The 13,428-nt window shown below is 45.6% G+C and overlaps 1 protein-coding gene across 2 annotated transcripts in view; it reads left to right on the top strand.

Moving 5' to 3' along the window:
- The window catches only part of LMAN2 (lectin, mannose binding 2), a 27,533-nt gene extending 14,105 nt beyond the window's left edge, over positions 1-13,428 (top strand). For both annotated transcript variants that reach the window (XM_081135016.1, XM_081135017.1), the window contains 6 exons: positions 7,980-8,097; positions 8,750-8,829; positions 9,002-9,163; positions 9,272-9,386; positions 10,840-10,959; positions 12,743-13,428. In XM_081135016.1, the coding sequence (XP_080991142.1) occupies positions 7,980-8,097; positions 8,750-8,829; positions 9,002-9,163; positions 9,272-9,386; positions 10,840-10,959; positions 12,743-12,903 (756 nt within the window). In that variant the 3' untranslated portion in view covers positions 12,904-13,428. The remainder of the gene's footprint in view (positions 1-7,979; positions 8,098-8,749; positions 8,830-9,001; positions 9,164-9,271; positions 9,387-10,839; positions 10,960-12,742) is intronic.

Raw genomic sequence — 13,428 nt, 5'->3', positions numbered from 1 at the left:
TCATGTTGCCTCATCTGCCTATCCCCTCAGCTTCTCCTCTCCTTACTGCTAGGAGCATGTGGGGTAACTTTCCTCAGCTTTCAGCCTGATCCTTAGAGCCTAGGGTCTCCTGTGAAGGGACAAATATGCATTATGTGTACACATTTTGGCCTCTGGTGCCTGGCATCACCAGTCATTTGCTTTGTTAATTTTGTTCTAGCCTCTCTGGCTGCCTTCTTACCTCAGGACCTTTGCACTTGTTCCCTCTGTCTGGAACACTGCCTCCTGGCTGTCATGCCTGATTGGTTCCTTCTCATCCGTTAAGTCTTAGCTGAGTGCCACCCACTCAGAGAGTGTTTCAGTAACTTCCCTGAGTCACATTCTGTCACATAATTTTAAAAAATGATAATGTAGCCTTATATTTTCTATGGAAATGAGTTCAATATAGCATTCAGTTTTTTTTGTTTTTTTTTTAAGTAAGGTACAAATAGTGCTGGAACTGTTGGAAATTCAGTTCAGTCATAAGTAACTTAATTAAGCTTGTAGTAGCTTGGTGGTTGGTGGTGTCAACAGTGTGGCAATGTCACAGGGCTAATTGGATCCTGCACTTGCCTTCATCGAATTTTCAGTCTTCCTTTCCCCACCTTCCCATTCGGCTCCAGGGACCTCTGCTGTTTGGCCCTACAGATATTCCCAAAGGGTTGGAATGTTTTCTATAGTTTCTGAAAGAAATTACTTAGAAGTCTTAGAATTTTCTGCCCAGTGTTTCTCAAGAGCCAACTCTTCCTTTACTGGAGAGATGCTTTCTGGACTTTTCTCTTTTTTGTCCCCAGTTACTCCCTTTGGGAGGGGCAGCAAATTAGCAAACAGTACTGAGTACCTGCTGTCTTCTGAGAAAAGATAAGACAGAGTGCCTGCTGTGGTGTGGGGTGGACCGGTCTGGATGAAGGAGTGGCCCAGCAGTGGCTAGAACTGCACAAGTGCCTGATGGCTGGAGCACAAGACACAGGGAAGCCTGAGGGATTGGTCAGGACCATATTGAGGGGATCTTGTATGAAGGCTGCAGCATGGTCTTTAAGCTATTTTTGCTGTATATAGCCACCTTCACTTTTAAAAAGTTGATGTGGGTTTAAATATTTGCAAAGGCTCTAGTTTCCAGCATATTTTAACTAATGCCATTTTTAAGATAAAACTGTTCAGTACTCTTAAGTGTATTCAGTGGATTCTAAATATTGCAATTTGATATCTTTTTTAAAATATGCTTTTATTGATTTTAGAGAGAGAGGGAGGGGGAGAGAGAAACATCAATTGGTTGCCTCCCGCAAAAACCCCAACTGGGGATCAAACCTGCATCTTGGGCATATGCCCTGACCGGGAATCGAACTGGCGACCTTTCAGTGCACATCACAATGCTCAGTCGACTGAGCCACACCAGCCAGGGTGCCCTTTTTTTAAACACTACGAATAAGCCCAAGTTGTATGTCAGTTCTTTACTGAACTTGTGTTTTAATTTCATTTTCCAACACAGAATTTTATCCTAGTGTAGTATATTTAATGCTTGAAAATCTCTTATTGATTAGCCTAATATACTCTGTGACTAAAATAAGTGTACTAATTTAAACTTTTTAACTTTCTTGGGACCTTGAAATTAAGTTTTAATATTTTCTTTGGGATTATTATGCTACACAGCTCATTAAAATGAATGCATTACACGTTACACAATTTTTAAATACTTATTATAGAAAAGTGAAAATTTATTGAAATGCATCTCAATGAGCTATTTTCCCCCCACCCTGTCTGGATAAATATTATTGTCAGTATACAACGGCCCTCAGCCCCACTTCTGCTTTTTGTTTTTATAAATATGAATGCTGAGTCAGAGAGTTTTATTGTAGCAGGTCATTCAATACTTTGAACTTCTTTTGGTTTATAAACCCAAAATCCTGTGGTGATCTTTCATCAAAAATTTTAATAATATCAGCTGACTGTTGTATTAGCTCTTTTTTCCACTTTGTTGCAGGAAAGGCATGGAAACCACCTAAGTTTAAGATGCTCTGTGACTGCCAGGTGATTCAGATTTAGTTGGCCTAGGTAAGGGCCGAAATTAAGGTTTCTGAGCTCCCCAGTGGCTTGGTTGTGCAGCCAGGTGGAGAACCATGGCCACATCATGTTCTGCCCCCAAAAGCAGCTTCTGAATCAGTTCCAGCCTGTACTTAACTTGCTTAAAATCTTTCAGGAGCTTTATATTGTCTATATCATAATATTTCTATCTGCTGATCTGCAGTCTTCAATCTGCAGTATGAGGAGACTTTCTAAGACCTGGTTAGTCTTGAAGGAATCAGTTTCCAGGTCCTCAACTTCAGGGTGTACTCTTTCATGTAACTGATCTCCCTGCAAACATGCCAGGGACAGGAGGGTAGGTTTTCTTTCTCCACCTCCCCAGTCACAGTTGCCCTTCTGCTCAGAGGCAAGAGGCACACCTTGCACCAGCTTGAGGTCTTATATCAGTGTGCTGTTCTCAGGTGCGGAGAACTCCTGAGCACTAAAGAGACCATTTGAAATCTGGTTTCTGGGCTGACTTTTGCATATGTGAGAAATGTTTTCAACTTTTTAAATAATATATGAAGGATTTTCTAATAATCTTTTTTAAAGTTATTATTGTTTGTATCAAGTTTAATTTCATTATGGTCAAGGAACATACTTTATGATTTCAGTCCTTGGAGGCCTGTTGAGACTTGCAAATGGTCCCTCAAATGGTCAGGTTTTGTGAAAATGTTCTGTAAAGCATGTAGATGGTTTTTCAAATGGTCAGAATTTGTGAGAATGTCCTGTTTGTGCCTGTGAAGCATGTAGATTCTTGGCTGGTTGAGTCAGTGTGCTGTTTAAGTCCTTAGGTCAAATCTGCTGGTTGGGTTCAACTCTATAGCCTTCCTGACAATTTTGCTTGTTTTTTTCAGTTACTGAGAGAAATGTGTTAATATTTCTGTGTGTGGATTTGTCTTTTTTGTAGTTCTGGCAGTTTCTGCTTTATATATTTTGAGGCCAAAATTTTCCTGGTAAAAGGAATCTTTTGTCATTAAGAAGAGTCCCCTTGTAAACTTTGTTTTGGTATAGCTGCACAGAGTTTGCTTTTGGTTAGCGTTTGCATGCTGTATCTTTTTCTATCTTTTTTTACTTTCTTTTTTTCATTTCTTTATATTTTAGAGTTGTCTCTTGTAATCAGCATATAATTAGATTTTGGAGGGTGCTGTTTATTTTTATTGTGGTAAAATACATATAACAGAATTTACCATTTCAGCCTTTACTTTTATTGTTTTTTACTTTTTAAATTATTTAATTTATGAAGCCATTCTCTTCAGTAGAATACTCATTGGCATTGAAACAGTTTTTTGTTTTTGTTTTTTTAAATATATCTTTATTGATTTCAGAGAGAGGAAAGGAGAGGGAGAGAGAGAGAGAAACATCAATGATGAGAGAGTCATTGATCGGCTGCAGCCCACAACCCGGGCATGCGCCCTGACCGGGAATCGAACCCCGATCGCCTGGATCCTAGGTCGATGCTCAACTGCTGAGCCATGCCCGGCTGGGCAACATTGAAACAGTTTTTTAAAATATAATAGCCATCAATAAAAAATTAGTTTTGATTATTGTGTTTATGTTTCTACACATGAAAAAAATTCCTCAAACTTTTTTTTATTGTGGTAAAATATGTGCAACATAAAATTTACCATCTTAACCATTTTCGAGTGTACAGGTCAGGGGCATTAAGTGCATCATATTGTTGTGCAACCATCGCCACCATCCATCTCCAGAACTTTTTCATCCAAACTGAAACTCTGTGCCCATTAAACTTAACTTACCTATCTCCACAGCCCCTGGCAACTAGTATTCTACTTTCTGTCTCTGACTCTACTAGGTACCTCATATAAATGGAATCATACAGTACTTGTCTGAGTCCGGCTTATTTCATTTTGCATAATATCTTCAAGGTTCATCTGTGTTATAGCATGTGTCAGTATTCATTCCTTTTTATGGCGTGCGCGTGTGTGTGTGTGTGTGTATGTGTGTGTACGTACTAAATTTTGTTTAACCATTCATCTGTTGATGGATACTTGGGTTGTTTCCACCTTTTGTCTATTGTGAATAGTGCTGCTATCAACATGGGTGTACATGAGTGTCTGAGTTTCTGCTATCATTTCTTTTGGGTATCTACCTAGGAAGTAGAATTGTCTGGTCATATGGTAGTTCTGTGTTTAACGTTGAGGACCACCAAACTGTTTTCTATGGCTGCACCATTTTACATTCCTACCAGCCATGTATGAGGGTTCCAGTTTCTCCACATCCTCTCCAACACATTATTGTCTGTTTTTTATAGTAGCCATTCTAATGGGTGTGACATGATATCTTATGGTTGCAATTTGTATTTCTCTAATGACTAATGATGTTGAGCATCTTTTCATGTGCTTATTAGCCATTTGTATTTCTTCTTCAGAGAAATGTCTAGTCAAGTCCTTTTCCATTTAAAAATTTTTTTGTTGTTGTTGTTAATCCTCACCCGAGGATATTTTCCTCTGATTTTTAGAGAGAGTGGGAGGGAAGGAGGGAGAAGGAGAGAGTGGTGGGAAGGGAGGGAAAGAAACATTGATGTGAGAGAAACATGTTGATTGGTTGCCACGTGCACGTGCCCTGACCGAGCTGGGGATTGAATTTGCAACCCAGGCACACTCCCTTGACTGGGAATCAAACCTGTGACCCTTCTGTGTGGGCCAGTGCTCTAACCACAGAGCCACACTGGCCAGGGCGAGATCCTATATACACTTCACCAACATTTAGTTCATCTACATTTAGTAAAATTACTGATACATTTGGGTTTAATCTACTTACTACCTTACTATTTATCTTGTATTTATATCGCCTGTTCTCTGTCATTTTTCCCTTTTGGGTTGGTTAATTTTTATTCCATTTTTACTCTCTGTTAGCTTGAAAGTTTGTGTGCTTGTTTCCCAGTTTTTTAGTGGTTACTCTGGAGTTTAAAACATGTATCCATGTTTTAACAAAGTCTAGTAATAATATGTACTTTTACCTCCTTCCTGGACAATGCAAGGATCTTAGAACTTTAACTTCATTTACCTCATTGTTGTTATTTATTTTGATACTTTGCATTTTAAATCACACAAAACATTGTTTTATACAGTCAAATATTTATTTAGATTTTACCCTCAAATTTATTGTATTCATCGCTCTTCCTTTCTTCCTGAATCTCTGACTTTACATCTGGATCTTTTTCCTTCTTTCTAAAGAATGAAAGACAGTTTTAATATTTTTGTTTATCTGAAAATGTCTTAATTTCACATTCTTCATGAAGGATACATTTGCTAAGTATAGAATCTTATGTTGATTGTTACTTTCTTTCAACTCCAAATATATCAGTCTGTCATCTTCTTGCTCTTAGTGTTTCTGTTGAGAAGTCCGATTTTAGGCTAATTATAGCTCCTTTGATGGTAGTCTGTCTTTTCTTCCTTCTGGTTGCTTTCTTTGTTTTCTCCCTCCTTTTTTTCCTCCTCTCCTTTTTAATGTATCTAAATGTAGTTGTTTTTTATTGTCTCTTTTGGTTTGTAAGACTTAAGATTTGCAGCACAGTGTCTTGGAGTCGGTTTTAGTAGTTGTTTAGACATCTCTTTACATTTTCCTTTGCTCCACTGTTTTGCTCATCATTCTGAAACTCCAGTTTTACGTCTTATACTTTCTTACTCTTTCTTTTGCCTCTTGCCCAGTGTTTTGTATCTGCCATGCTTTTGTTCTCTCGGCTTTATTCTGGATATTTTTATCTGACTGGAATGGAATTTACTAATTCTCTATTCATCTGTTTTAAATCTCTTGTAAAACTTATCCTTTACATTGTTAATTTCAGTTATTGTATTTTTTCTGGAATTTTTTATAGTATGATTTTTAAAAATTTTAGTTATATACTAAAATTCTCAATCTTGTCTTTTATCTCCTTGAAAATAGTAGACTAGTTACTTTAAAGGCCAATATCTGGAATTCCTGTCAGCCTCCTTCCTCCCTCCCTTTCATCCTCCCTTTGGTTTTTGTTCATATCTTGTTTTTTCATGTGCCTGGTATTTTTTATTGTGTACCAGATATTGTATTTGTAAGATTTTTTGTTAAAAGAAATGTGAGGCGTAGATGTCTCTTTAGTCTAATTTCAGAGATTGAGGAGACTCAGCTGAGTTACAGTCCCTGGGAGGGCCTTTCTCATTAATTCTTATTTTTGGCTTACTGTCTTTGTGGTCCCAACCCAAAGCAAGGTTAGTTCACCAGAACTTCCACTCCCTCAGCAGGCTGTGGACTCAGATTCCTTGTCTGTCTGTCCTTGAGAGTTGGTTCTCATCACCTCTCATTTGCCTCTCCGGAATCTGCAGGTTTTCCCAGAGCCAGTGAACTGTCAGGAACAGGGAAGGCTGATTTCACATGAAGACTTTCGGTGCCTGCTGGCTCTGTGTCCTCAGGGGCCAGGGCTGGGTCCCATCTCCTGGGATTCTGGTGCCCAGAGCTGAAATACTGAGTTTGATGAATTTATGAATGTATAACCAGTTCACCCATGATGGGACGTAAAGGTCTTTATTTTTTATTTGAGGTTTTTTTCTGATTACATAGCTAATATATTCATTATACAAAATTCAAACATAGAAAGTAAGTGTTCTCTGTAGTTCCCCTCCCAAAGTCAACTGTTGCTAATGTTGGTTCATATTCCTTTCATTTTTTTCTTTCTTTACACATATACTAATTCCTTTCTTTTCCAAAAATGAGAACATAGCATTGATACTGTTTTGCAGCAGTACCTTTGATATCTTTAAATGTAAGTGCCATGGCTCTGCCGCATCCTGTTAAAAGACTGCAGCAGCCACATTGTGCCAGGCAGACGGGAGGAAGTGTTCACTTTCCCGGCTGAGTGTTTCTTTCTGTCCTCGGCCACGGGGTGTTAATGATCTTTTCAATAGTTGCCAATCTGATAGGTCAACAATACCTTGTTTTCATTTGCCTGTCTGATGGGTCTTTGTTTAATCACTTGCTCACACACCCATCTGCAGACTTCCCTTAAGTGGATTCTTGTCAAAGTATGTGCCACACTGTAGTTTTCATGAGCAACTTCCTAGTGTGTAAGGTCAGGCTGTTTCCCCTGCTGCAGCAGTAGCCAGCTCTGCACTTGGTATTGCTGGATGCCAGGGAGCATCTACCTTCCCTCAGATCACAGTAGCCCAGAGGCTCCAGGGCATGACCCTTCCAGCTTCCAGCCCTGCTGCTGTCACCACGCTAGTGCTGGGCTGGGCTGTAAGGGCCAGGAGGTATGCTGGCCAACAGGGGTTTGGAGGCAGCCAGACCTGGATTTGAGTCCCTCAGTTTGGAAGATCAGTTAGAAGGGAAGATAGTGGAGGTGGGAGGCTGGAAAGGACCTGATGCAGTTTGTGTTAAAGACCTGAAGGCCATGGGAGGTATAGATGACAGAGCACAGTCTCTGCATCAGACAGACCTGGATGTGATTCAAGACCATCCACTTTCCTGTTGTGGACAAGTTATTTTGTCTTTGAATGTGTTTTCTGTTTTGTAAAATGTGTGGCTCAAATAGAGATACTAATCATTTCATGAGATCCCAGGGCAAGAGCAGTGGGGATAGAGAGAAAACAGGGCTGACGGGTTTGGCTGGTTTTGAGGAAAGTGAATTAAAGTGGAGAAGACTGGTGCTGGGCTGGGTAGGGTCTGGGCCTCAGGCAGCCTTGGGACACTGTGGCTTTCCCCTTCTTACCTGGAAAGCCCAACAGCCCCCTTTCTTTCTGCTGAGAAAGCTGGAGGGTCTGTTGGTCAGTGGTACTTCTGACAGTGCTACCTGGCCCTGTGCCAAGGAGTGTCTAGTCTCAGTTGGGACATGGTCTGTGCCGGGTCACCTCCAGCTGGCAGGAAGGCCCAGATAACTAGAGCAACCCTCTCTACTCTCCCTCCAGCCTTGCTTCCTCAAAGACTGGGAGATGCACGTCCACTTCAAAGTCCATGGTTCTGGGAAGAAGAATCTCCATGGAGATGGCATTGCCTTGTGGTACACTCGGGATCGCCTGGTGCAAGGTAAGGCTGCACTCATGTTGTAGGGGCATCTGTGGCTTAGGACCCTCCACTCTGTATTCTGTTAGGGTGCTGCTGCTCTTCTTCAAGTAACCCTGGGACATTAGGTTGGCTCAGGGGGTGTCCCTTTGGGAAGAGGGGGGGCAGGATCCTGCAGCTCAGCTGTATATGCCATGGTGACCTGGTGTTGTACACCAGCTAAGAATGTTGTGGGTTTTTTTGTTTTGTTTTTTACCATTTTAAAAGGTTGTGTTTTTAAAAGCAAAAGCAAGGAAGACTGACCAAGACTGCATGTGGCCTGCAAAGCCCAAAATGTTTCCCCTCTGGACCTGGACAGAAAGTTGCTGACCCCTGGTTAGAGGATAGGGCTTCCTGCATAGCCATCGGTTTTTCACAGGCTGGGTACCTTCTTGTCACTTGACACCACAGAGCACATGGCCATGTGCTGTCCCCTCACAGTTCAGGCTTCCAACTTGAGTCCTGTCTGCCACATCCTTGAGACCACCCTCAGGACTTTTCTTTAGAAATCTCTTTTCTTAAATCCTGGGTGAATGACCAACAGGTTGCCACCTCTTGCCCCCACCCCCACTGGCACTGCTTTGTTCTTTAGGTTACGCAATATCCCCATGACTACAGCATCTCTTTCTCATTCCAGGGCCTGTGTTTGGAAGCAAAGACAAGTTCCACGGCTTAGCCATCTTCCTGGACACATATCCCAACGACGAGACCACGGAGGTAGGCCCCTAATCCCTCACAGAGCAGGACAGGAAGGGCTGGGAAGTTGGCTGGGGGCTGGAACTTCTCCCTGGTCCCTGCACAGAGGAGCCCCCAGGGATTGGGGTGGTGGGAGCCCCTGCTGCTTCCAAAGGCTGGGCTGGCTATAGAGTAATCAGTATCTTGGTCTTAGCGCGTGTTCCCGTACATCTCGGTGATGGTGAACAATGGCTCCCTGTCCTACGACCATAGCAAGGATGGCCGCTGGACTGAGCTGGCCGGCTGCACGGCCGACTTCCGCAACCGTGATCATGACACCTTTCTGGCTGTGCGCTACTCCCGGGGCCGTCTGACGGTGAGCAGGGCGTCCTGGTGGTGGGGTTGTCCTCTGCTTGTGCTGGCTCTGCAGGGGTAGGTGGGCAGTGTGAGCCTAGGGCGTGCTTCACCTGCTGGTTGGCCACAGGTGATGACTGACTTGGAGGACAAGAACGAGTGGAAGAATTGCATCGACATCACAGGAGTGCGTCTCCCCACCGGCTACTACTTTGGAGCCTCTGCTGGCACTGGTGACCTGTCTGGTGAGTGGGCTGCGAAGGGTGTTAAGACTTAGTTTTGACCTTCCCTGGTCTGTCAGGAGCTTGTGACACAGCTGATCACTTTCCTTCTTGAACTTCCTGCATTGGTTCCACACTCCCCTGGTTTCTTCCTCCTCTTTGCATCATCTCTCAGTTTTGGCATGCACAGGGCTTAGTCTGTGAGCGGTCCTCAGTGATCTTCCCCTCTCTTTAGGAGGATTTGTATCTGCAGCCCAGTGTTGCTCAACATCTCCACCCCGATGCCCAATAGGTGTCTCAGCCTTTACATGCCCACAACTGAAAACACATCTTGCTACCAAGACATAAATGACACCTCTGTTCTTCTAGTTGCTCAGACTAAAATCCTTATTGTCATTCTGAACATTCCTTTTCTTTCACATGCCACCTGTCATCCATCTGCAAGTCTTGCCAGCTTCATCTTCACAGTGCAGCAGATCACCTCTTGACCCTCCTTTACTACTTGGGGGCCCAGGCCACCATCATACCTCACTTGGACGACTGTAGCTGCCCCCAAATGGTCCTCTCCCTCTATGCCAGCCTCCGACAGTCTCTCCCAGCTCTGCAGCCAAAGTGATCACATTAAAGTTCACGCGAGATGTCACTGCTTCTCTGCTCAGAGCTCTCCAGTGGCTCCTGGCTCTCTGAGAGTCAAGGCCACCATTCATCCCAGCAGTGGCCTGCCAGGCCTTAGTGCTGGCACCTCCTCTGCCCCATCACCTCTCTGGTCTTTGTACTTGTGTCTCACTCTTATCTTCAAGTCTTGCTCAGATGTCACTTCCTCAGTGGGGCCTTCCCTGATTCCCTTGCTTAAAATTGTGTACACACACACCCCAGACACCTGTACACTCTGTAAAGTCATGCAATGTATGCTTAGGTAGCGGGTGGTTTCTTTCCCTTTTCACACAGCAGAGACCTTTGGAAATGTGAGCATTGAAGGAATTTCCCTACGTTTATACCCAGGAGATGAGAGCTCAGATGGGAACTGCAGTCTGACTTCAGAGTCAGTGTGTGTCGCTGGGCCTCTAGGGGTTGCACACACTGGCCTGTCGAGTGCCGCTTGGCTCTGCCCACCTGGCCACCAGGTCCTTGCTCTTTAGGCTCTCCCTTTTCCAGGCCTTTCCTTAGATTCCATTTGGTTAGCAGAGCTGATAGCTGGGACCCTCATCTTGGCTCTGAGCCTTAACCTTCCAATCTCAGAAATGGGGCAATCAGTTACTGTCGAGCAGAGGTTCTTTCCTGCCTGGACTGTTTGGATTGGGCCTTTCCCAAGTCTCCTCAGGTACAGTTGCTGACCGTGTATCAGGGTGAGTGCTCAGCCAGGCAGGAGCAGGGTTCTTTCCAGGGGACGTGGCCACTTTGTGTGGCTGGGAGAGGCATGGGCCATGGGCCCCACGATGGGCTCAGGCCCCTTACAAGCTAATATTTGGTCCTGCAGACAATCACGACATCATCTCCATGAAGCTGTTCCAGCTGATGGTAGAGCACACCCCTGATGAGGAGAACATCGACTGGACCAAGATCGAACCCAGCGTCAATTTCCTTAAGTCGCCCAAAGGTATGTGTTCGCGGCCCCTCCCATTCTGGGCCTGCACAGGGCTGGGGCTGGGCCAAAGCCAGCATTGGTGCCTGCCTGTGGTCCCTGTGCCTTTGCCGGGTCTGGCTGTGGTTGTGGCCTGGGCTCTTGGATCAGCAAGCCATGCTAATGAGCAGTGTGTGAGCACCTGGAGTCTGATCCCTCCTACACTTGGTGCTGGGATAATGGCAGATAAAGCCACAGGGGTCAGTTTGTTGGTGTAGGTGATGTGCTGGCACTGATAGTGCACGTGCATGACCTCAGTGAATGGCCTGCAAAGTAGTTCCTACCACTAACTGAAGGAACTGATCCTTCAGTTTTCCTCAGCTAGAAGGGGATAAAGGCAGGATTTGAACTTGAAGTTTTTTTTGGTTTTTTTTGAACTTGAGTTTTTGCAAAACCCTGAAGCCTGGGCCCTTCCTGTGGGGCTAATTAGCCATGACTTTGTCCTCACAGAATGAGGGTTCTGGTTGAAGAATCAAGGCCTCCGTGTGTGGAGAAATCCACCCCAAGAATCCTGAAGTCATGCCTGTGGGCCCAGCGGGGGATGGTGCACAGGCTGTGCCAGGGCCAGAGCACTGAGGGGCCTCTCAGGCTAGCCCAAGGTCACCATGCAGAATGTGAGCTGGAGTAGAACCAAGCATTTTTTTTTTTTTAAGGTGGTGAAAAAATGGTTTTTTAAAAGGTACAAAGGTTGTTTTTTTAAACATTGATTCTTTTTTGGGAGAGGGGACCAGCATTTATGTGACATCTCACTTTTTTAAGATTCAGGTTAAATTTAAATATTTTGAATCACATGAACCCTGCCATAGACCACTGTCTTACCACTTTGGTCAAAGGGTTTCTGGCTGCTGAGGGCTCAGAGAACTTGTCTGCTGTGACCCACCCAGTAACCCCATGTGGTTTGCCAGAAGGGGCTTAACTCATTTTCAGTCTTGTTGATCCATTTGTTTCTTCAGCAGATGATTCCAAAGCTTCTACTCTATCTAGCTGTGTGCTGGGCGCTGCCCCAGGGTTCAGTCTAGTGACTGAAGCGGGGGGTGGGATGGGGGTGTGTGTAGGATAGGGGGTGGGTTAGGGAGCCCTAGGAGTCCTGAGGCAGAGCCAACTGCAGGAAGTGCCCCTGCTTGGGAGCTCCTGGTTCAGTCAACAGCCATTACTGTCACTGTGCAGGGGTGGAAAGGGGCTGATGGTGGGACAGCAGGCCTGTCGGGTCTGGTCTTCCAGGAAGGGAGAATGTCAGTGGGCTCATGGCTGACATTCCAGGCCTGGCTAGGAGGAGCCATATCCCACGGTGGTGGGGAATCACAGGCCTGGCACTCATCAGAGTCATTGACAGGGTTACTGGGCAGGGGAGTGATGTGACCAGAGCAGAAGGACAGGATGGGGGCCTAGGACCCCCTAGGAGCCACCAAATGTATCCAGGTGTGAGTCAGGGCAGCGTTTGGCCAGGGTTGTGTTTCCGCAGTTGGGGACGTCAGACCACTGTACCGGGGGTGGGGGGGGTGGGGTTGTGATCCTGGGCAGACCGAGCTCCTGGGGAGTCCAGGAATCCAGTGTCCACCAGCTAAAAGGCACCCCAGGCCTCGATCTCTGGGGTCCTCGAGGTTGCCCCTCTGTCCACTCCGCTGCCCCTCACTGGTGCAGCTGTGTGCAGCCACCTAGGGGTGGGTATGGGGGCCTCACAGGGCCGCCCTGCTCCGTCCTGTTGGGAGCTGCCGGCCTCCCCAGTTTGCCATTTCAACTCCCCTTTCTTCTCCCTCAGACAACGTGGATGACCCGACGGGGAACTTCCGCAGCGGGCCCCTGACTGGGTGGCGGGTGTTCCTGCTGCTGCTGTGTGCGCTCCTGGGCATCATCGTGTGCGCCGTGGTGGGGGCCGTGGTGTTTCAGAAGCGGCAGGAGCGCAACAAGCGTTTCTACTGAGTGGCTGGCGCTCGGCTCGGGGAGGGCCTGGTATTGGCCCCCTGCACTAATGTGAACTTTTTTTTTACTGGGATTGTAAAAGAAAAACGACGACCTTATTTCTTAACAGTTTAAAAGAAATAATTAAAGTATTTTCATACATTTTGCTTCTTGCCCAGCAGGGACAGGCTGCAGGGCTGGGGAATAAGGATTTAGTGTCCCCACAGCTGGGGACAGAGGCCCTTGCCCATGACCAGCATCTCAGGAGCAGGGGCCTGTGTGCCTGGAGCTGGGTTGAGGCCCCAATAGGTGGCCGTTGAACACTGGAGGCCCCCCAACCACACGGGTGGGTGCCTGAGGACATGGACAGTGACTTGTTCTGCGTTGTGCTGCGTGTGTGGCAGAAGAGGAGGCCGAGTGTGGAACCTGGGCCTTCGTGTTTACCTCTGAAGCTTCCCAAGGCAGACCCTTGAGGGAGGCCAGAGGAGTAGTTTGGTGGGGCCCAGGGGGAGACTGTGTGCTAAATAAAGTGAAATAACAACCCTG

The sequence above is a fragment of the Miniopterus schreibersii genome (assembly GCF_964146895.1).
Source record: "Miniopterus schreibersii genome assembly, chromosome: 4".
Lineage (NCBI taxonomy): Eukaryota > Metazoa > Chordata > Mammalia > Chiroptera > Miniopteridae > Miniopterus > Miniopterus schreibersii.
Note: the sequence above shows the minus strand (reverse complement) of the source record. Positions and strands in the feature narration are given on the sequence as shown.